The following is a 23,285-nucleotide window of genomic DNA, read 5'->3' on the forward strand; positions in this document are numbered from 1 at the left end:
TAGTGTTGTTGTGTTGTAGTTACAGTGTTGACTCATTCCAGTAGATGGTAGTAATTCACCAAAACCTGCCAACCTGCTGTGCATTGTGGGAAACAGTATGCTAGGTAGACTGGTCTGTTACATACTGAGAAATTTCCTGGATCAGTAGGACATCTGGGGATTTTAGTGTACTGCAGATTCATGCTTCATACTAAATTTCAGACAAAATAGTAGGCACTGCTAGTGTAGTAGGCGGTTTGGAAAACAGCCATTTACATTAGAAAATCTGTGAAGTAATGAGATAGAAACACTGGTAAATCTTGTCACGTCTAGTTGTAAAAATGTTTTTTACTTCAACAAATTAATTAAAACCCATATAAACCAAAAATTACTTCTTTTTTTAACCATGCATGGATTATATGGAAGTGTTTTTTCCTTCAGTTGTAAAAATAAAAAGTCAGTCCCTTACAGATTTTTTTTAACTGAACGATATAACTTTTGGTGTAAGATTAAAAATCAAATATGATGTTTCTGTTGGGGTTTGATAAACAAAATAACTAAAATGTCACGATCTACCCAGAGTTTGTTTTGGACATTTTAAACAGTGAAAAGGTAGGTATAAAAAGGTAAAAAAAAATGCCTTGGGCCACACTTAATGGCGGATTTGCCCGCTGCGTGTGGACAAAAGTAGTTTTAAAAAATAACAAGGGGAGATACTTGTTTCCTGAAATACCTGGCTACGTGTGGACGTGGCCTAAATTCTGCCTGTTGGTCGCTGTTCACATAGCTTAAAAACATTTTTAAAATACACTTTGCATGTATGAAAAGAAAAACTCTGTAGCTTTAAACCTGTATGGACAACATTAAAGGTCTAAAGTTATCCATCTATGTTTGCGTTAAAGTGACTCAGCTGAACATCCAGCAGTTTGTACAGAAATACACAAGATGCAGAGAGTCTGTGTAAATTTGGTGAAGCCTCTGAGTAACAGCGCCGAATGGAGTCAGTTAATTTAATAATCCTCACAGGACAGAAGAGTCGCCCCCGCTCATAGACACCCGCAGGTTTTCACCACCATGTTGCGGTGTTTTTTGAGGATCACATTGTTGTTATCGTCGTAGAAGAGGACGGAGATGGGGCTGAGTTTGGTGGGGGCGCAGCAGGCTTTAGGAACCTCGTCCGGCTTCAGGAGGTGGACCTGTCAGAGCAGAGAGGTAAACGGTTAATGCTCAGGTATGTCACTAACACCTTAATCCTAATCCTGTAGTGCTGGAAGCAGTATTTGGGTTATTTCAGTAAATGTAACACTACAACTGTGAGATATAACAGGAAACACTTTAAAATCTGTGTAGGAGCTATGAATACATTTATGGTTTGTTTTTAATATTTTTTTTTTTTTTTCTTATGTGTGTTTTGTGATTATTTATTGGTTTGTGAGAGGGCTTTCTTTGAAGTCACCTGTGGATGAGAGAGGGGGTGAGCTGGGTCGCTGTTTTTTTTGTTGACCGTTGTTTCCTTTAAATCTCCTTTAGAATTCCTTTTTACACATCACAATCGGTTTGTCTGGTTGAATCATTTTAAGCAATAGAAAATAAAAGTTTATTGTTCGGATTTGAGTTATTTTTTTGCGTTAATGAGCGAGATATTGAACCAGGCCCAGCCTCAGCCTCTCAGCATGTTTTTTTGTTCCTTGAAGGTGCTACAATCTGTTTAAAAGGTCTATGAGGAGTTTGGAAGTGATCTTTAAAAAGTTTCCTTTCTAGATATATGCCTGATCATAATCCACACTTTAAAACAAGATTATCAGTGCTAATATTGCTGGTTATAGGTTGTTATAAATTGCTACTTCTTAGCTTCCAGGTCGGGTCGACCAGGACCAGATTGATCTACGGCACGTCTGGATCTCTTTTGTAGTGATGGTGGACACTGGAGTCCAACTGTCAGACAGAAAAAGGACAGAAGAGCAGAAGAAAGATAAACTGGAGAGTGATACAGCCCGAGCTAAAGGCTAATTAGCCTTTAGCTCAGGTTGTATCTCTCTATAATACAGGGGCTAAACTGTTTGTGATATTGTTGATTCCAACCCACAGTCAGCAGTTATTCTGCAGTGGTCTGTTCAAACTTGAGAGTCTATCAATAAAATGAAGAGTGAGGTTATGTTAGCTCTGCTTGGTAAATGACTGACAGGACATAACCAGGATTTACTAACATTACATATCACAGACATGTCTTAGAGCACCGGACTGCTAGCTGCGCTAAACATAAACAGCTACTAATCTACTTACAAACTGACAGCGTTTACTTGTTGTTACATTAGCCTACAGATATGTCAGAGTACCGGGGCTGCCGATAGCGCTACATATAGCCAGCTACGACAATGTTTCAAACCATAGCGCTACATATCTTTACTGATAAATACTTTTCCTTGGCGTGTTGTATCCAGTAAAAAGTTGTCTTAAAGAAAATTTGTTTTGATCCGATCGCCATTTGATTGCAAAACAAACACACACCTCACTAAAAGTAATTTACGACAGTGTGCGGAGACTCCAGGCCACAAGGTGGCGAGGGAGTGCAATGAAAACAGATCCTCCTCACAGCATTTTTAAATTTAAAAAAAAAAAAGAGAGAGGACTTCACTTTGTCAAAAAAATGTGCCCCTGAGACTGCATGAGATGTTTATCCTGGTGCCTCTTAGGAGTGGATCTTCATTTATCAGTTTTTTCCAGTCCCTGCTTTTCCATTTACACCAAAAGAGTCAAAAATAAACCTGAAGTGTCAGGAAAAACAGAAGAAAGTTCTACCTTCCATTTGCTCTTTCTGTGAATGTTCGATGGATTTAAGTTATTTGGACCTTAGAGTTACTAAATTACTCAACTAAAGATACTCAAATAAAACCCATGTGCATATTATTCAAAGATACATGTCAGACAAATACCAACTAAAGAGAGATTTCTTTTCTGATAAACTCATTCCAAAAAACAGAGGCACTAACAGAATTTGATGGTTTGGAAATTATTGGAAACAAGACATTCTTCAATAGCCTATGACAAGACTTAAAACTTTTGATGTTTATAGGTAAATCCCTTTATCTGTAAAACCTAAACCTAAAAGTTAAATCCTGTAAAAGATAAATTCCAGATACCATTTTAAGAAGTGAGGATTGTGTGTCTCTAAACTGCTGAAAAAGTGTTACATTAGAAAAAAATCATGAATTCTTCAGGGGTAGTTGTACATTTTTGTTTACTTTTGGATCATTTTCTTTCAACACTTGAGGATGACACCTGTAGCACTAAAGCTTCAGCATCAGGTGAGTTTGTTTCTTGAACGTACCACTTGTTGGATGAGCGCGTGGTTTGTAGCGTTCATACAGGAGCCTAGAGGATAAAAACACTCTCCATCACAGTAATACGCTGAGTATCCAGTTGGAGCCAAAACCCAATCCTAGAGAGGACAAAAAAAATCATAGATTTCATCAAAGACAATTAAAAACACAGTTTTAATCAGTTAAAATGAGAATCAATGTGATGCAAAGACACTGACCTTCCATCCAAGGTCGCTGAAGCTGACATAGAGTTCGTGTTTTTTACACGGCTGGCCTCCGTTGTTAACAGGACTGCGATCTGAAAAAAATAAAGTTTTAAGATTTCGGAGGATCAAAGTTTGAAACATCAGTTTCCTGAAAACTGTTCAGGGAAAATTCCTAAACTTGAACTTTCTCACTGTGGATGCTGGGCACAGGGAGGTCGTATTTTGGTTTCCTCCTGCGGGGATGTGGTTTGACGGCTCGAGGTGGCCGACAGGGGATCTGACTCTCCCTGAAGAACGTGACCATGAAGGGCTGTTTGGAGCGAGGACCACGGCGTCCAACCAGCCCAATCCAGCCGGCCGACAGAGAGCGGTCTGAGAGAGAGGACGCAGAGATCAGTCAGAGGGAGGAGCAGTTGTTCTACTCTAAAATCAAAGTTCAGTAAAAATGTTCACCCACCCTCCTCTGTCTCCACGTACAGGCGGATGCCCAGGTTACTGCGTGGATGGAGGAGCCAGTGGTTGGAGGCTGAGGTGACGTCGAAAGCCAGCCAGCCCTCCTGACCTGCAGGCACAGACTGCATGTCGAGCAGCACCAGCTCTGGTTCCCTGAGAGGAAAAGACAGAAGACGATAATCAAAGAGCTGTAATTATTCCCTCCTGTGGTAATGAAGTTAGACTTCACGTTAATCTGCAGAAACCTGTTTCTGTTCTCTCGTTTGATCTCGTAGACGGAGATGTGAAGCGTTCTGTTCGCTCTCTGGCCCATCGTCAGAGTTTTATAGATCCGAAACTCCGCCGCCGTCACCGTCTCACCCTGAGGAAGCGGGGTCAGATCAAAACGAAACTCCTTCCAGTACGGACGAGGCTGCAGGAGGTCTCGCTCCTGCTCCACTGCAGAGAGAGACAGGAAGAAGAATTTATAAAGATCATTTATCACCATTACATTCAAGAAGGGCTTCAGGAAGAGTGTGCATGTATGATACATTTATCCAACCACCTGTCAAACTGACCAGTAAAACATCCAAACTCTTGAAGTGCTTTAGTTTAAGCTTTTTTTAAGAGTGAATTTCTGATAACGTTTTCAACAAGAGTTAGAAATTTGGAACTACATTCACATCTTTTACCCATATTTGAGCCAGCACAGGCAAATTCCTCTGACAACTCAGAAACTGACTTAAAATAATAAATATTGAATTTAAAAAATTAATAAAAACAATTTACAACTAAAACTTTTTTTTAAAACTGAGTAACTGTGTTTTGACATTCAGAAAATGTTGATGTGCCTTATAAATGTATGTATGAAGTATAAATGTGTGCATGTATGAAAAATAAAAATGTCCAAAAGCTCAAATATAAGCAGGTTGTCTTTGTTTATTTTGTTTTCAGAATTTGACAAAGCATATAAGGGTATGGGCCTTTGTTTTTTTAAAAAAGTTATTTATAAAAACATGAAGGTAAATCCTTAGTTTTTAACAAATTAGACCAAAAGTGTAAGGTTGTCTGTCTGTTTTCTTTTTCTTTTTTTAAGAACTTTGACCAAAGACATAAGGGTTCAGCCTTTATTTATGAAGAAGTGGCCAAAAAAAAACAAGACGACAGACTTTTCATTTTAAGATTTTAAAAGTTAAAGTGAGATTAATTTTATTCATTAAAACTCAAAATTTAACAAAAACTGTAAGGGATTAGCCTTTGTTTGTTTTAGAATGTTGACTGAATTTTAAACGGTGACTAAAAAAGGGGAATTTTTTAATAAATTTGACAGAAAAAAGACAAGGGCATAGCCTTTATATTCTCATGAGTTTGAAAAATTTGACCTCAGTTTGTTTTGTTCTGTTGTATTTTTTTTTTTTTTTTTCAAATTTTGCCCAAAACACAAGGGCTCAACAATTGTTTTATTTTTAAAATTTTGACCCAAAATCCTTTTGGTTAAGCCTTTAATTCTTAACTTATTTAACCAAAAATAAGTCAATGTTAGGCCTTAAAGTTTTTTTAAAGAATTGTGGCCTCAAACCTAAGGTTATAGCCATTGTTTTTCTGAAGAATTTGACCAGAAACATAAGAACCTGAGAAAAAAAAACTAAGTGTTTTCCTTTGTTTTTTTGAAAAATCTTGACAAAAACCTGAGAGTTGAGCTTTTATTTGTAGAATTTACGACAAACAGAGAGTTTTTTATTGTGAATTTTTTTTGTAAATTTGGCAAAAAATCGACTGGTATTGTCATTTAATACTAAAAGATTTAACAGAAAACTCAATGGTTTAGCTTTTGTATTTTTGAAAAATTTTCACCAAATGTGAAATGCCATAGCCTTTATTTCTCAATAAATTAGATAAAAGACTCCAGATTTCAGTCTTAGTTTTCCTAGAGTTTTAGAATTTTGTCCAAAAGTCCAAGGTTGTAGTCTTTGTTTTTGAAGAATTTGACCTTAAATGTAAGGGTACAGCCTCTGTTTTTTTTTTCTGAGTATTGACAAAAGTTTGGGGTTTATTTTGTTTTGTTTCATTTAGCCTTAGTTTTGTCTTAGTCGCTGTTTCAGGGATCTGAAAAAACTAAGTTTTTCACTTTAGTTTTTTAAGAATTTTGACATAAAAAAGAGTATTATGCTTTTTTTATGTAGAATTTAGACCAAAACATTAAGGGTTTTGCCTTAGTTTGTCAAGATTTATTTATAGATTTATAGATTGATTTGTCCAAAAACATAACTTTTTGCTGTTTTTTCTTAAAATATTTGTCAAAAAAAAGGAATAAAAATTTATCTTTACTTATTTTTTATCGCTCATTATTACTATTATTTTAAACTTTTTTTTGAGAAATTCCACCAAACTTGTAAAGGGTTTAGCCTTTGTTTTTTTTTCAGAATTTTGACCAGAACTGTATCTGTAAAAACTTTTTTTATATAATTTGACTGAAAATTTAGCCATAAATTTTTCCAAATCTTTAATAAAAACACAAGGGTTTAACCTTTGTTTTTTTTTTCTTTTGAACAATTTGACGAAAAGAAAGGGTGAGGCTGTTTTCAATAAATTTGACAAAAAAAACTTTTTTAGTGGCTTTAGGGTTTTCTTTTAATTGAATTTAAAAAAAATCCTAAGAGCATAGCCTTATTTTTAATATATCTAAGAAAAAAAGGTCAAGTTTTTCATTGAAATTTGAAACAAAATTAAAGCTTTGAAAGACAGAAAAATGTGCAAGAATAGCCTTTGTTTTGTTTGTTTTTTAAAATAAAATTATTACTAAAAACACTTTTTTTTAGCATTTGTATTTTTAATAAATTTTACAGAGTAAAAGCTTTTGTGCAGCTTTTTGTTTTTGTCAGAATTTTGGCCAAAAATGTAAGAGTGTAACACTTGTTTTTTTTTTAATTTGACGAAAAAGAACTTAAGAGTTCAGTTTTATTTTTTTAGAAATTTGACAGAGAATTTAAGGGTTTTGTTTGTCTCGTAATTAATTTGACCAAAAACCGAAGATTGTAGCCTTGTAAGAAATCTGACCTTAAATATAATTCATTAGTTTCATTTTTTGTTTTAAATTCTAGCAAAAAATGTAGGGTATGATCTTTTTTTCTCTTTTTTTCCTTTTATCTTTGTTAGTAAGGATGTATGTAGTAAGTATAACTATAACTTCAAACTGTGTTTGCTAACATATCCTGTCACAACAGGAAGCAGTTTCTGACATCAGCGCACGTCAACTACAGCTGTTTAAAGAGTGATGAACATGAGTGTGTCGTCTCTTTGTGGACTCTTGATCAACAGACACAGAAACAAACTTGACTGTACAACCCGTTCAGCCTTAATAACATCAACATGAAACATTTTTGAAATGTGTGTGTGTGTGTGTGTGTGTTAGTGTCCTTGTGGAACCCTACTGGGTACAAAAAACCTCTGGTCACTGGGGTTTGGCGTCCATACACTTACAATAAATAGAGATACTGAGGAGAGCCCTGATGGGATGGGCGTGCTCGTATCACTACACACACACACACACACACACACACACACAGCAGTAATTAGAGACACTTAGTGCCCTGAACCACAGCAGCTGCTCAGCACACACACCACTAATTGCAGGCCTGCCCGGTATTTTTAGCGTCTCTCCCTCCACAGCAGTATTTTCATCTCAGCTCAGACCGTTGGCTCTTTCTCTGTGTGTCAGTGGGGCCTTTAATTCCAACCAGCTGTGTCTCCCCATTACACATGCGTAGGGACACACACCCATGACTGTTTGATTGAACTTAGCTGAACTGAGCGCACACACTGATTAGATTAGTCATTGAAATAGGAGCTGGATATAGCAGCTCTGCAGAGGATCAGGTGGCAGAATGAAAAAAGTTCATGGACAGAGAAAACAAATATGGAAACTCTGACATCGCTGAGGCTATAATTCTCCTCACTGCATGAAGTGCATCATCAGCATGTGTTCACCACATGCTGAGAAAGTAACGGTGTATGAAGCTTATCTGTCAAGCTTTGGTTGTATTAGTTAACTGGTTACCTTAAGCTTTAGAGTAGAGGTTTAAAGAGTTCACAACAAAATAAAAATCCAAACATTTCCAAGGCATGGCGTGAGGGTCACTATTAAAAGCATTAGTCACCTCTGTTTACTGGATGTCTGAAGGATGAATTGCTGTGTTGTCTCAGCGCTGACTGATAAATTTGAGGGTGCATCTCTTCTCCAAAACAGAACCGAATCTCACAAAAAGGAAACCATTAATTTAGGAATGAGTTCAGAGCAGAAAGAGGAGTGGATGTTTCCCACGGTGAACTGGATCACCGTCAGAGTCCAGAGGAAGGAAGCCATTCAGAGGAGGATGTTTAAGGTTTGTGCTCGAGAAGATAGGCATCAGACGGGCTGCTGTGTGGTTTGGACGAGAGGGCCAGCGTTCACACAGAGGCTGGGTGGCAGAGTGAAGATTTCACATTTACTATTTTTAAAGTTCAAATGTATCCATTTAATAATCTAATTCTTTGAGTTTATATCAAAGTTTTTTTATTTAATTATTGGTGGCCTTGCAGAAAAGTAACTCTATTTCACTGCCCGCGTCGATGAACATGATAATATCTTGACTCTTATGTGCCATATCTTTACACCTAATACTCCTTTTTCTATTATCAAATAATAAACTGTTTATGAATTTCTAAGTCTCATCCAGCTTTCTTTTAACAGAAAAATATCAAAAAAAAGGGAAAAAGTCTTGTCTTTGATGTGCTTAATGGCTTTTGTAGCTCTTACAGAAGCATCAATGTTGACTTAATTTTTTTTAAAACTGGCCAAAAAAATTCTTACAGGTGCTTTAAACAAATTTAGCCCATCAAAAACTTAAAAAAACAAACATATTAATATTTAATAACAATTTGTCTTTAAAATTTCCTTGAAAGACAGAAAAAAAGATGATAAAAAAAGGTTGGATTCTTTCTGTTGGGTTAAATATTTGTGGAAATTTGCAGAAAGCTCAAACTGCTAATGGTGTAATAAAGTTCATACACACCACACCAAGAGTAATCAAATAATTCCAGTGTTTACATTTTGTGGCCTAACTTGCCACCAGTTGGATGATGAAAATGATTTAAAGCAGCTGGTTAGCTTAGCTTAGCACAAGGGCAGTCGAGCCCCTTCAGTCATTTCACTGAGACAGCAGACATACCATGTGGATGAGTCAGATAAAGAGCAAGTCGGGGCTTTTCTTAGCGTCTGACATGAGAAAAATCTCAATTCAACTCAACTTTATTTATAAAGCCCTCAAAAACAAGCACAGCTGAAACAAAGTGCTGTATGTGAAAGATGGTGCAGGCATAAATAAGTAAATAAATAAAACTAATAAATCAATAAAACAAAGGTGCAAATACTAAAATAACTGTTTCATTGTTCTTAAAAAAAAATTACGAAAAAATCACAAAAAAAAAAAAACATAAAACACTGTAGGACTCACAACTTACAAAAAACCTGGGCTAAGCTATCTGTTAGCTTCATGTTTACTATTGTAAGAAATTTAAAAAGGTGTTTATCGAAGTCAGTAAGAAGTTGATTTTATTTTTTTTACTCTCAGAGTTTTCCTTCACCATGGTCCGAGAACAGATCTTTTCATGCTTTTATCTTGGTGACAACCTGGATGGACTCAGCCAATCAGCATCCTCTGCATCAGTGCACTCAACTTGGTTAACTAATGTAAACATATCTTTTCCTTCATGTTTTTAGATTATCTTTAGGGGTCATTTCTTGCCTTTACAGGGAGAAAAACAGTTGATGTAGAAGGAAATAGAAAGATCGAGGAAGACTTGGCAAAAGGTCAAGGTTTGAAATCAAACTGGGACCTCTACTTTGAGGAATTTATCCTCTGATCTAAACCAGCTAACTTCTTTTTTTCAACTTTAAAGTGACACTCCGGGATGGAACAAGTTGGGTCCTATCACAAGGTTTAGGGCAGAAATTACCCCTACAGCAGTGTTTTTGTGCAGCAGAAGCCCAGGGCGCTCACACCAACACCCCCTCCCTGCTCCTCTGCAGGTTTCCTCTGCACTAAGACGGGGCCATATTTTACTTGACCAAAAACACAAATAAACGGACTCCCACCGAAAGAATCTGATATCGGTCTGCATTCATGCTTTGTCTAGAGAATTTTCAGCGCTTTACTTTCACACAAAAACACCGCTAAATAAGGCTCTAGTTCTCATCATGTCGTAAAACGGCGCTACCTCTGCTGCAGAGCCACAGCTGGCTACGAGGCGCTCGCCGCTTAGTGTATCAGTCCACGCACGCGGCGTGCCAGATATAAACAAACGCAGGTAGTCTGCCAGGACGAAGAGACACGATGAGAACTAGAGCCTTATTTAGCGGTGTTTTTGTGCAAAAGTAACGCGCTGAAGATTCTCTAAACAAAGCATGAGAGCAGACCGATATCTGATTTTTTCGGTGGGAGTCCATTTATTTGTGTTTTTGGTCAAGTAAAATATGGCCCCGTCTGAGTGCAGAGGAAAAACCAGCAGAGGAGCAGGGAGGGGGTGTTTGGTGCGAGCGCTCTGGGCTTCTGCTGCACAAAAACATTGCTGTAGGGGTAATTTCTGCCCTAAACCTTGTGATAGGACCCAACTTGTTCCATCCCGGAGTATCACTTTTAAGTTGTTTTTGGTCTCTTTCCTTCATATTGGTAATGATTTTTGCCTCTTGATTTCGCAAAAACAGAAGAGTTGCATCCAACTATGAGCACATTTTCACCACGTCGAGTGTTGTACTCACCCAGGTTGACGAAGCTCATCACCGTGTCGGCCTCGCTGACCACCGTCCCCAGTGGAGGAGTGTGTGTGCTGAGAGTCGGCGGCGCTGCGTAGCTGACCTGAGTTAACCTGTCTGCACTTCCAAACCTGCCCATGCCAGGTCCACTCATTATGATCTCATTCCCATCATCCTCCCCGTCGATGGACATGGCGTGGTACAAGTCCAGCATGAAGAGCGGCGCAGAGGAGGGAGGGCGCAGCGGCGGGTGGGGTCTGGGTCTACCTGGCAGACCCAGGATGGACAAAATCTCCTTCTGCATCTCCTTCTTCTCACGCCCGCTGAGCCTCCTGAAGCTGGAGTGGACCACGGCCTCGGCCTGCTGGCTCCAGAGGGAGAGGCAGAGCAGGAGCAGCAGGGGCAGGAGGAGCAGGGTCCTGGGTTGGAGGAAAGGCCGCTGGGGTCTGGCGGAGCCAGTTTTGGCTGTGTGCTGATGTTTTACCTTTCTGTACGAGCAGCTGGGGAGGATGTTTGGAGCCATGCCTCCTCCTCTTCTTTGTTTTAAAACAAATGTGTAAAATCTCAGAAAATCAGCGGCACAGGTTTCAGTTTGTCTTCCCTCCTGTGTGTTGTCTCCCTGAGTCTTCGTTCCTGTTTCAGTCGCCACAGACAAACTCCGCTCTGGTTAGTGTGTTGTGAAGAAAGCTGCCTCTAGATGAGACGTGTTTACTGCCTAAAAGTGCCTCTGTTTATCTCTCCCTCCCCCTCAGTCTTCCTCTTTCCCTCGTCTACCTTCCTTAATCTTGGAGACCAAGAAAAAAGTCCTCCTCACAATCTGATCCTTCTCCCTCTCAGTGGTGCAGCAGCAGAAACAGAGATAATAAGAGTAAGAGCATAATTACAAGCTTCAGATTTGTTTTGAATACAGACAAACAATTCCTCTACAGAGGGTCGGTCCTCTCTTTGAAGTCATAAACTTGGAGGATGGAAAGCAATTTCAGTGATGAGCAGGTGCTGCAGAGATTGGAGTGGAATTTGAGAGCCGTGTCATTAGGTTTCTGCTCCCAGTCCTCCTCGACCTCACAGGGAAATGACGCTCACACCTGCACTGAGTCAACCAGATACCCCCAGAGGATCTTCTGCTGGAGAAAAAACCCTTCTTGAAGCTTTTATCCAGTCATCCTTGAGTGCTTATTCATCATTCACACCTGCTTTCCACCCACACGTCTCTGGGGTTCCAGATGTCTCTCTTAATCCAATTTTTAGAAACAATAACTCCAGGAAATTGTTTCCTGATTGTAATCCTTCAGAGGCGAGGCGGGTTTCTCCAAAAGTCCTGAAATCTGTAGCAGCTCTTGTTCACACTCACTTGGGAGACAGTGAGCGTCTCAACTTGTGCAGCAGTGAGAGTGTGTCTGGTGTATGAAGCGCACAGAGTGAAACAGTTGTTCTTAACCAGGAGGGAGTTTCCCTCGCAGCCTCTCCACCTCTTTCAAGTCTTCAAACCTCTCCCCGCTGCTTACATCTCATCACCACCCCTCCCAGTGGTCTGTTTGGGAGACCTCATCCCTCTCTCCCTCTTTACCTCCACCCATCTATCTTTTCATCTGCTCATGACTGCTGCCTTTCATAGCTGCTCAGCGTTCAAGTCTCAGGCGGCGGTGGGAAGGACGTCAAGTAAAAACTTTACCCACAACAAGCGCCAAACATTCAAAGTTAGTGTGATTTTTCTAAATGGACAAAATGAAACTGATGAGAAGGCTGCATGTTCTTAAAAGCTTTTAATTCTTACTTTTTTAAAGATTTATTCCATCTCTTCTCATATAACTTTAACCGGGTATAGGCTAAAATCCTGAGGTTGATTTCAATACCTTTTTCAGACTTTTTCAAAAACCTTTAAAAAAGTTTAAAGACTTTATCACAACTTTCAGTTGTTGTTGGAATCCACTTTTTAACAGTTGTAGTTTACATTTTTACAGAAATGATGTAAGCTGAGAAGGAATAAAGCTTGAAAGAACAAATGAAACTAAAGGCAGGTTTATCGACACTCCCACAACAAGAAACAGCAGTTATTCAAGGCCAACTTGCTGAAGAAAATGAGAAATTATTTAATCATTTTTAAAATTTAGGACATGTGCCGGAGAATGTGTGATTTGCTCTAATGTTGTATTTAATTTCTCTTTATGAAACTAGAAATGACGTTAATTTATAGCTGGTGTTTATGCCGCTCACAATCCTTATTGTTGTATTTTATTGTAACTAGAGTCTTCATGTATTATTTTTATTCTATTCTTTTTTCTTTTTGTATTTTTCTACTGACTCCATCGATTTCTGCTGTTAACACAACAATTTTCCAGTTTGGGATCAATAAAGTAACTCTATTCTTTTCTATTCTATTCTATTGTAGAACTTAATCGGCTGAATGTTTAACGTCCCAATCAGGGGACAGTTGCAAGGAGGAAAATGAATATTCATGGATATTTTTTGGGTCAAAGCTTGAATACCTATGAAACTTAATACCTCATAAAACCACAATTAAGACTTTTTAATACTTTTTAAGGCCCTTAATTTTCCCAAAATTGATTTATCAACTTTTAATACTTTTGAAGACCCCACTGACACCCTGTTTGAATAATACGTTTTTTTTTTAATTAAGTTTGAATCTTTTTTGATGACTCACAATCCTAATTTCATTTTAGTCTAGTTGATTTTAGCAGGTTATCTATTTGTGTTCATCTTATTTGTTAATTTACCTCATCTATGAGCAAATCCATCATCCATATTTCTCTGATAAACAGTGTTTCTCATTTAGATATATTCATAATAATGTCTGCCATGTTTTGTAGTTTGAAAATAAAGGTAAGTCATGCTCAAGGTTCTGATTCAATTTTTTTCTAGTACTATTAACTTTTGTTTGTGTACAACACTTGTTGTTGTACCCATGTACTTTACAAAGTCTGATTGACTCACCTGAACTTTTTCACTTGACGTCATCAACTCGAGCTCTCGCAGCATAACGGAATTGAGTTAGCAGGTATAAAGGATTATAGTCGCACAAAACGGGAATTTACTGCCGCGTTTTTTGCTCCACTACTCAGTTGGACCGAAAAAAAGACAATTTATACACTTTTTACTACCAAAAATGATCGCAGATCGGGGTGAGGAGTGCAAACAACTGTCAGAGGACGTGTTGTGGCTAGCTAAACTCTACCAGGGTTTCCAAGGCAATAATCTGTCACTCAACTCAACATTTGAGTCTCCTCACAGCATTTCCTGTCCGGTAGGTCATGTTTTCGCTCCATAGCATCTTAAAGTCACAAATTAGAAAAAGAAAAATCTGTAGAGTATTACTTAAACATCTTTGTTTTCATACATTTGGGTCGATGATGATGATAAAGATGCTAACTCCTCGTATGGTCTGTTCCGCGTATTAGGCGCTGTTTTTCATAATCGCTCCCTTTCTTGCTGGCTGAGTCCTTCTCGATAAGTTTTTAGTCTGCTCCGAGTGTTTTGCTACATGTGTTAGCAGATCAGACATCTTAAAATCATGCTTAACTGCGCACTTCTATCTATCCGTCCGTTCAGTGTTTGCGTTCGTTTCGTTTACCGCCAATGTGGCGCACATCCGGGTAACTTCCCATACCGTTAGTGCAAACGTTTCATAAATCGAGAATGGAAATTACAATTATTGTAGGCTATGTTGCAATTTAACCCCCATTCTGTAATAAAAAACTGACCTATATCTTTATTATCTAACTATAAGTTGACTAAATAAGGTAGAATTTCACTTTTTTAGTCAACAGAAGTTATTAAGCTTTGTATTTTTAAGGTTTATTGCTAGCTTGAGGGACTTAGCACTAGTTAGCTTCTTGATGCACTGATCAACAAGCTAGCTATCCACCTGAAGCTAACTTGTCTTACACAAATTGAAAAGACAAACATGCTATTTTCTAGATATTTTACTTAAATAAAACAGCTTCTGTGTACTACGGTAAGGCCGTTTTGAAAGTTGTTGCTAAGGCAGTTTAATTTTTTGCTGACGTGCTAACGGGATAGCAAAACAGTTGTACACTACCGACATTTATCCTTAAGTTAATCACAATAAATTTGAAGCCAAACATGAAGTCCGGAAACATTGTACTAACATTTTTTTAGACATGTATGTCTCAGCAAGCTATTAGCTAAGATCACATACTAGCATCATACTGCTAACTCTTTAAGCGTCAGCCAGTTTTGACGTATGCGGCTAACTTTTGTAGCATTATTTAGAGATGATAGTATGAGACTGGAGCATTTAGTTAGTTAAATAGCTAAGAAATTTATGAATTTAAAGTTTTAAGCTAGTAAGCAATAAACAAATAACACATCATTAAAAGAAACATTATTGGTTCCTTAACTGATTTTCAGTCACCCGCTTAAAGATGACAATTGTGTTTAAAGTAAGTTTCTTGCATATTGCTAAAGTTTTTAGAGCTCCATTTTCTCTTTGCACCAAATGAATGGTTTTAAATTAAGCTTTATGTGAAAGGGACTTATAAATACAACACAATTTTTCACACAGTTATGATTTTATTCATGTAATGTTTCTTTTTCCATTTTGCAAAGTCCAAGCAAAAGAAAACCCTGAAACATTTCTCCCATAGCTGTGGTTTGGAGCCAACAAACCACAAATTTAAAATCCTAAGAGAGTCTGCCATCATACTGACACCAAACAACAACTTCTCACACTTCTGCTCTGAAGTGGCAGGTGTTGGGTTAAACTGTTTAATCCCTTTTCCTGTTGAGCCGTTCATCAGTTCTCTGAGTTTTCCCCACAGCAAACCTAATGCAAACACATTCACTTCTTGTGTGTGTGTTCAAACCCAAAAGTCCAGAGGGAAGAAATGACTCAAATATAGTAGTGGGGTTCAGCCCTGTGCCAGCTTGTGTTTGTGTACTCTTTCCTTCAAAGCGGCCCGGTACTTGTGGTGACTTTGAAAGGCATGAATAACACTGACCAAACCAAACTGACCACACTTCATTTCGTCCTGACTGAAAGGGCGAGTCCAAAATGCCAGGAATTAACGCTTTGCCCATTTTTGTTTTTGTTCTCCTCCACACATCTGTGACTCAGGGAGGTTTTGTCTGGAGAGATAGTGGTGAGGAGAGAAGAAAGATACAGGAGAAGAGGGGAGAGAACAAAGAGGGAGTGAATGTAGGAGGAGTGGCAAAAAAAGAGGGATTGAAAGAAGACTGAGTGCCCTAAAAACCATAAAACCCAGTTGAATGAAAAATGACATTCCTGGGAGACAAGTGGTGGAACGGAGCGAAGACTGTCATCAGAGGAGAAGTCAGGGATGACAGATGGACTGCAGGACAGACCGGAGGATGGATTGAGAGTGGACAGAAAATAAGATGTGTGTGAGTGTGTACACACAGCTGCAGAGGGAGGACTAGCTTCATCATCTCCGGTAAAACCACCAAGTAAACAGGACAAAGTTATTTTTCCAATTCTCCCCCTCAGACACACAACTGAGACAGACCTTAATGTGTGATTTTTACAGAAGCACTGAGAGAAGTGGAGAGACTTTGACTTATTCCACAATAAGACAGGCTTTCAACCATCACCATCACACCCCTGTGTTTACCTCCTCTCTGTCCATAGAAGGGAAGATCCAGGCGGGTGTGTCCTTATCTTTGACAAGATAATTACCAAGACATATCCGGTCACTTCCTCAGAGTCTGTGGTGGGCTGTCGGATTGGAAAATGTAGGCATATAAGAAGACACACAGTTACATCAAAGTTTAGCCAATTGACACAAAAAACTTTGCCTAAACTTCTTCTTTTCTCCATCTATTGAAAGTAACGGTTTATTTTGTTGTTATGACTGAAGAATTATTGGTCAAGTCGATAACCTTTCAGAAGAACATCATCCAATTAAACATTTCTTTCTTCTCAAATAAGGCAGACAGCATTATCACCATTATAATTACTGGAAATTAAGATTAATTTACCTTTGAACTTTACAGTTCCAGATGCAGCAAATTTTCAATTATCTGCTTCCTCCTTGCTGCCATTTGGGTGAGTTACAGAGGTCTCCAGCTTCTTGCCACCTGCTGAATTGGAGATGGAACTGCAGCTCTTCAAATGATAAGTTTTGTTTTTTGATTTCTTTCCCCACTTATTTTTGACTGAAGAGGAAAAAAAATAACCTAAAAAAAAGTCATGCAGGCTGTGATCTACACAGTAAAGAAGGGTTTCAAAGTGTTTTCTCACTCTGTGACAGGGGTCTGCAACCTTTACTTTTTACTCCAAAGCCACAAAATTTACTTTTTCTTCACAGTAAAGACTTTAAGGTGTTTAAAATTCTATACATAGTTTAAAACTATTGAATACTTATCTAAACTAGGAGGTTTTTGAATTTATGAAATTGTACATGTCGTGTCTTAGTTTTTTGTTTTTAATAAATTGAAAAAATGTAAAAAAATAAATAAATAAATTTGAATTTCAAAAATTTTCTAAGTTTAAAAAAAAAAATGGAAAACATGTTTTAAAAAATTGTAAAATAAAAAAAGTTTGCAAAAATGTTCAGAACAATGGAATTAAAAAAAAAGCAAAACCTGCAAAAATTTTAAAGTTTGATAAATCTGCAACTATTTCAAAAAATAAATAAATAAATGCAAAATATCTATTATAAAAATAAATAACAAAAAAATAAAACCTAAAAACAAATCTGATTTCTAAGATTTTTTTTTTTTAATTTAGAAATTCACAAAAACTTTTTAAAAAAATTAGATTTTCAAAAAGGGCCATTACAAAGTAGTCAAAGAGCTGTAGGTTGCAGACCCCTGCTCTATGACATACAAATGTCATCCGCTAAACATTGAAAAGAGGACAAAGAAAGCTGAAAAATAAGAGCTGTTACATTTGTATAAATTATAACCAGCAAGTGCTGCATGGTGGTGTAGTGGTAGGGCTGTCACCTCAAAATAAGAAGGTTTCTAGTTCAAAATTTACATTTTTTACCCATGCATCTGTGGGTTCCCTCCAACTTCCTCCCACAGTCCATGAATGGTTTGTGTCTGTGTGTGAGCTCTGTGATAAACAGCAGACCTGTCTGGGCTGGACCCTGCAGCTGGGATAGGCTGGGTGACGAGTCAAAGTCAGTACATTATTTGTCATTCTTTCAAGATATTTAAATAATAACACATCTGATTAATATTGTAGTCACTAATCAGCCATTTTTCTCTTTTTTTGAATATTGCTTTTAGCTCTTTTTTTTTTGCCCTAAATCAAAAAGAAAAGGACAGTGGAAAGAGCAGGAGACAGGGTGAGATGTGGGAGTGTCATGTGGGAAAGAGGCCACAGGCTGGATTCAAACTGGGCCACTCGCTTAAGGCCTAACCTCACCGGGCACGATTCAAACCACCAGGCCATATCTGCACACCATCAGTCAAACTCCTGTCCATAAAACAAGTTAAAAACAAAATAAACCTCACAGGATGAGCCAAAGTCAGGGCATAAAAACAGCTTGATGTGTTTGAAAACCCTAAAGATTCCTCTTCCACAGTGGCTGGTCAATTTGGAGAATTTAAGCACGTTAAAAGTGCAAACACAGACTGTCACACTTGAGTAAAAAGCTGTAACAAGACGAGTCAAAGACGAGGCAGATTTACTGCAAGCATATTTTAATACAAAAACAGAACAAAAAATTGTTTATAATTTTAGTTTTTTGTTTTACACAATTGACTCCTAGTAACACTCCTCGCTCCCTCCATGTTTTCATCATCACACTGAGAGTAGCACAGCATCAAAAGGCGGAGGACGAATTCCCCTCCCCTCAGAGAGACAATAAATAAATAAAAATCACCTTAAGATGTCTTCTGTCTTACTGTAATTTCATTAGTTTCTCCATAAACTTCATCTCTTACACGGAGATAACACACAGACGACTCGGCCCCATCAACGACGGGACATTTGAAAAAAAAAAAAAAAAAAGCCTAGAAGAAGAGACACCTGGGAGGGACATGAGGGAGGAAAAAACCCGCTCTCATTGGTCCGCTCGGCCTGGTCTCCTGTCATTCATATTTGTAGTTCTCTCTACACATGAAGGGCAAACCCCTTTGGTCATGGTCTGGGAATTGTAGTCATTAGCAAAAGAGAAAAATGAAGAAACAAGGCTGTCGCTAGAATCAGCGACCTAGTGAGTAATGTTACATGAAGCAGAAACAAAGTTTACGCACAAATAATGTCAGAGAGCAGAGCGGACATTTCCTTGGTACAAAAAAAGTCACAATGTCTTTAATCATAATACTAAATCACTCTCGGCTGATGGTGATATGCAATGAAACTGAAAAATAAATAGATTTTCCTTTCAAGCTAGTTAACAAAATACAACTGGATTATAAATTAACCAGAGAACAACGAGAAGAGAAACAAAAGGACATTCGCAAATTAAAATTTTTGCATACAGTGACTCAAGTCAATGACCTCTTTTGTTTCCTGTAACATGGACACACATCGTACACTCCCCTTTGTGTGTGTGAGAGTGTGTCTGTGTAGACGCTAAGGTGGAACTGCAGAGGAAGAGACAGTTAGTGCATGCTGGTTGTTGAACATCAGGTTAGGTTACACATGTCGGTTATTGTCAGTACTGTGCTGTTAGTTGTGGGTGTCACCGTGAAAATAGTCTTTTCTATTGTCGGTTTGTGATTTTTGAAGTTGGATTGTAACGTGACAAAACCACTCCGCCTTTTTACTGAAATGCAAACACACACACTCAAACACACACACACCAGGCTGATCTTAACGTTCCAGCGGTCGGGAGGAGTCTGCTCTGCGGTGTTTGAGTGTGTGAGAGTTTGTCCTCAGCTGCAGCACCACCGTCACCACCACCGATCCTCTGCGTCTGAGGTCAGCCGGTATGTGTGTGTTTGGGTTGCACAGCGCTTTTTTTTCTCCGCCTCCCGACGTTTCCAAACGTGGTTTCTGCCTCTGAAGATTTGCTGAGGTGACACTTTCTCTCGCCAACCAGTCCAGAGGAAGCGACATGGCAGTCGTTGCATATTTTCTTTTGAGACTCTTCCTCGAGGCCCAAAAAAGTTCTCTCGCTTCTTTTTTTCCTGAATATCATTTGAGCTTTTTGAAGTTCTCGTAGTTGTGGTGTTGGCGGTCTCCAACTCCCTAACCCGCCCCTGTGTTAAAATGTGTTTTTGTGTCAGTGTGGTACAAAGAGGTTTAAGGACTTTCTCTGTTGCTCTGTGTGATCAGGACAGAAGAGTGTAACACAAAGTAAGGCAGCATCACGTCAAGTCAGTCTGGGTTTTTGGTTCCACGCTGGTGGGGAACTTTAAAAGACAAATCAGGAGGCTGGAAGGCAAACTGGGGTCGCTTCTTAAAGGGGAAGAGTTGCTTTCTGACCCCTCAGACCAGAACTTAGCTCCTGTCATGTTTTCAGTCTGTTTAAGAAACCGAGGAAAGAGTGAGAGGGAGATTCACTCATCGTATCCTCCTCCTCCTTTCCTCTGTCAGTCAGTCGGCTGTTGTCGGTCATAGTGCACATTTCTACCCGAGCCCTGTGGATGGACTGCACTTTGAAGAGCTGGTGTGACAGAAGGAACCGCTCTCTCTGAAGAGGAGCGGTCGTGGTGCATCTCCTGTTTCTCTGTGGCTGATCTTATTTCTTTGAAGCCCCCGGGGTCTTTGGGCTGGGGGCTTTTTTGGAGATGGTGGGGATCTTGGAGGGTTTGGCTCCACTGCCGGGGCGTCGCGGGGTGTCTGAGGTGTCAGAGCAGACAGAGCGGGCGTCCTGGAGCTCAGATGCGTCTGAGGCATCACTGCCACGTCTGCTGCTGGCTCTGCTGCCCGCCCGGCTGCCGGCTCTGCTGGTGGGACCGCTGGCTGTGGAGCCCCCTCGCTTTGGGTCTGTAAAGCAGACAGACGAGGAGGAAGAGGTGAATAGAAAAGTAGAACACAAAATGTTTCTTTGCTAGCATGTAGGTGCTATGATCATAATGATGTCATTCCGTTGCTAGGCGCTGCCCAAGTAGCTGCCTGTTGCAGCAGCTCTCTCGTCTTTGTCCGTTTCTTGTAATTTTCTTTGTTTCTTTTTCGTAATCTTTGTATTTGGAGTGGATCATCACGGGATGTCGTCATCTAATTTCTCATGGACCTTTTTGCATTTTCTATACTCTTTCTTACTTTTGTTTTCTTAAATGCTGCGGTGACTCCTGAATTTCCCCAGGGGGATAAATAAAGTATTGTCTATTCTCTATTTTCTATGATCAACTCAAACTGGTTTTGGGTCATTTCTTTTCTTTTCTCTCTCTTTGTCCGTGTCTTTGTATTTCATTTTATTTTTTTTGTTTCTTTTTGTGTGTGTGTGGGTCCCCGTTTGATACAGGAGTACCATTGTCAAAGTGTTATGGGGATGCCATGTGAAAGGGGTGGGTGTCAGGTTTACAATTCTTGTAAGGAATGCTTTATGATGTCAATGTTCTCAATATAGAAAAATAAAGTTATAAAAAAAATGTTTCTTTGCTTTGTTGAAAAGTGGGGCGTCCATTTTGAGGCTGAAATTAGAGTCTAAAATTTCTCTGAGAAATTATTAATCATGTTTTTACCAAATATTTATGAAAGCTTGACGACACAAGTATCAGGTGACTAATCTTGAGTGTCGATGTTTAGTCTCTTTGATTTTTGTGAATCTCACATTGTATCAAGTGCAATCAGGTGCCAAAAACTGTCACACTCAAAAAATTCCTTATTGTATTGCGCTTAAAACTTTTAACAGATGTGTTAAAGTTCACCATAGTAGGTTTCAATCACTGAAATACACCGGAGATGACAATTAAATTTGATCAGTGTTAATATCCTCGCTTCTCATTTTGTGCTACCATCATGTCAGAAAATAGAAAGAATCAGCTAAAAAATGTGGAAAGCTGTTCTTTGATCTCCGTTTATATCTGATGAAAAATATCTTTTCCAAAGAAAACTGTGACAGCTGACTCACCTGTTCTCGATGGTTTGCTGCCGTGTGGCGTTCCACCGTTTTCTCCGGTCAGAGACCCCCGACTCGAGTGGAACGTCGGCCTCTTTAGTTTGGATCCCGACGCTGCCCCCTGCAGGAGCAAACAGGAACCGTCAGCTACTCAGGATAACTGACTCCAGCTACTGAAGCGTGTCACATTAAACACACAACTGTTTTTGTAACCACACACAGTCATATTATAACTGAACAACAACCAGCACAGTAAACACACACACAGGGACAAAAACAGACTATCAAACAAATTTCTAATGACAAATGAAAACTAAACACAGAAATGATGAAGGTCACTTTTACACTCAGAGGGTTTCTATCAGTTTGGTTGAGAAAAACTACACAGAGCAAACACTCAACAACCTGTGACTACTTTTTTAACATTACTGAGTATTTTCTCAATAACTAAAAAGTTGAACTAACTAAAACAAGCACATTAAAATCTACCTGCTAAACAAAACAATCAGCAAATTAACTCCAGTTGGTTTCTTAGTAGGTTGATTTCATAAGGTTACATTTCTTTCTAATTAAAAAAAGTTTTGCTCACGTAATTCAAAAATAACATCAATGAATAAAAAATGAATAATTAAAAAACAGGAAAAAATGAAAATAGGGTTGATTTAGTATTAACTTCAAACCAACAGTAAATATAATTAAAAAACAGAAACATAAATCTGACTTAGCATCATTTTTTTGATCTCCGCTTTGAATTTGACTTGTAAAGATTTTGCAAAGAAACTTTGTGACACTTAAATATGCATTCATTAAAACATGTTAAGAAGATCAACTTAGTCTTATAAAGTTATATCTTTCAGGTGTCAGCTCCACAGCTGCATGATCATGTTTGAAATAAAGAAAGGACGATGTTTGAACCTTTAAGAGATGACTTCATCTTTAAAGCAGCAAGAAAAACCTCTGAAACTCTGTTTCAAAGCTCTGACATGAGATCAGCTGGAGTAAATCTCTGTGTGTGTGAGTGTGTGTGACCACCAGGTGTGCGTTAGTGCTTTAGCAGGATCAGGGAGGTGGGGCTCAGGTGGGACAGGGACAGGTGGTTGGGTGAGGGTGGGGTTGGGTGGGTGGGGTGAGTGTGTTACCTCGTGCCCAGGAGTGTTGTGGCTGTAACCGAGATCTGGGCAGCAGTGGCACTTGGTTGGCGTCGGAGTTTTACTGTGAGCCAGCCAGGGCTTGGCATAGTCGCGCGAGTGAGTGAGGGAGGACTGAAGGGAGGAAGGGAAGGAAGCGAGGAAGGGTTGGAGGAAGGAAGGATGGAGGAGAAGGAGAGCAAAGCAGCGAAAAAGAGAGAAGCAAATGGAGTAGGGAGGGAGTCATGAAGGAAAGGGGAGGAGTGGTAGGATAGCGAGGGGTGCAGCGCCGTGTATTTTTGTGTCAGAGCAGATTTTTTTTAATTAACAGAAAACCCGACAATGCAGGAGGGACAATTTGAAGCCAGGTTAGCGGGGTTTGAAGAGCAGGGGCGAGGGGGAAGAGGCCAAAAGATGGAAGACAAAACAAAGAAACAAGAACAAAAAATAAAATTTCACGGTTAAGGATG

General features: G+C 38.9%; 2 protein-coding genes across 2 annotated transcripts in view; both read right to left on the reverse strand.

Annotated features, from left to right (window-relative positions):
- Nucleotides 1–488: 488 nt before the first annotated feature.
- Nucleotides 489–11,823, reverse strand: bmp8a (bone morphogenetic protein 8a). Its single transcript, XM_074686682.1, has 7 exons — nt 10,734–11,823; nt 4,204–4,396; nt 3,963–4,111; nt 3,698–3,877; nt 3,518–3,597; nt 3,308–3,418; nt 489–1,175 (listed from the first exon to the last, which is right to left on the reverse strand). Exons 1-7 carry the CDS (start codon nt 11,248–11,250, stop codon nt 1,026–1,028), a joined length of 1,380 nt encoding a protein of 459 aa, XP_074542783.1. The 5' UTR covers nt 11,251–11,823; the 3' UTR covers nt 489–1,025.
- A 6,543-nt stretch (nt 11,824–18,366) lies between these two features.
- Nucleotides 18,367–23,285, reverse strand: part of macf1a (microtubule actin crosslinking factor 1a) — a 313,188-nt gene continuing 308,269 nt past the window's right edge. Inside the window, exons 105-107 of the mRNA XM_074686117.1 lie at nt 22,828–22,950; nt 21,701–21,809; nt 18,367–20,613 (exon numbers count right to left, since the gene is read on the reverse strand). Coding sequence (XP_074542218.1) covers nt 20,366–20,613; nt 21,701–21,809; nt 22,828–22,950 — 480 coding nt within the window. The 3' untranslated portion in view covers nt 18,367–20,365. The remainder of the gene's footprint in view (nt 20,614–21,700; nt 21,810–22,827; nt 22,951–23,285) is intronic.

Source organism: Halichoeres trimaculatus, unplaced genomic scaffold (genome assembly GCF_033239565.1).
Source record: "Halichoeres trimaculatus isolate MK-OKI-2021-1 unplaced genomic scaffold, fHalTri1.1 fHalTri1_scaffold_14, whole genome shotgun sequence".
NCBI classification, from domain to species: Eukaryota; Metazoa; Chordata; class Actinopteri; order Labriformes; family Labridae; genus Halichoeres; species Halichoeres trimaculatus.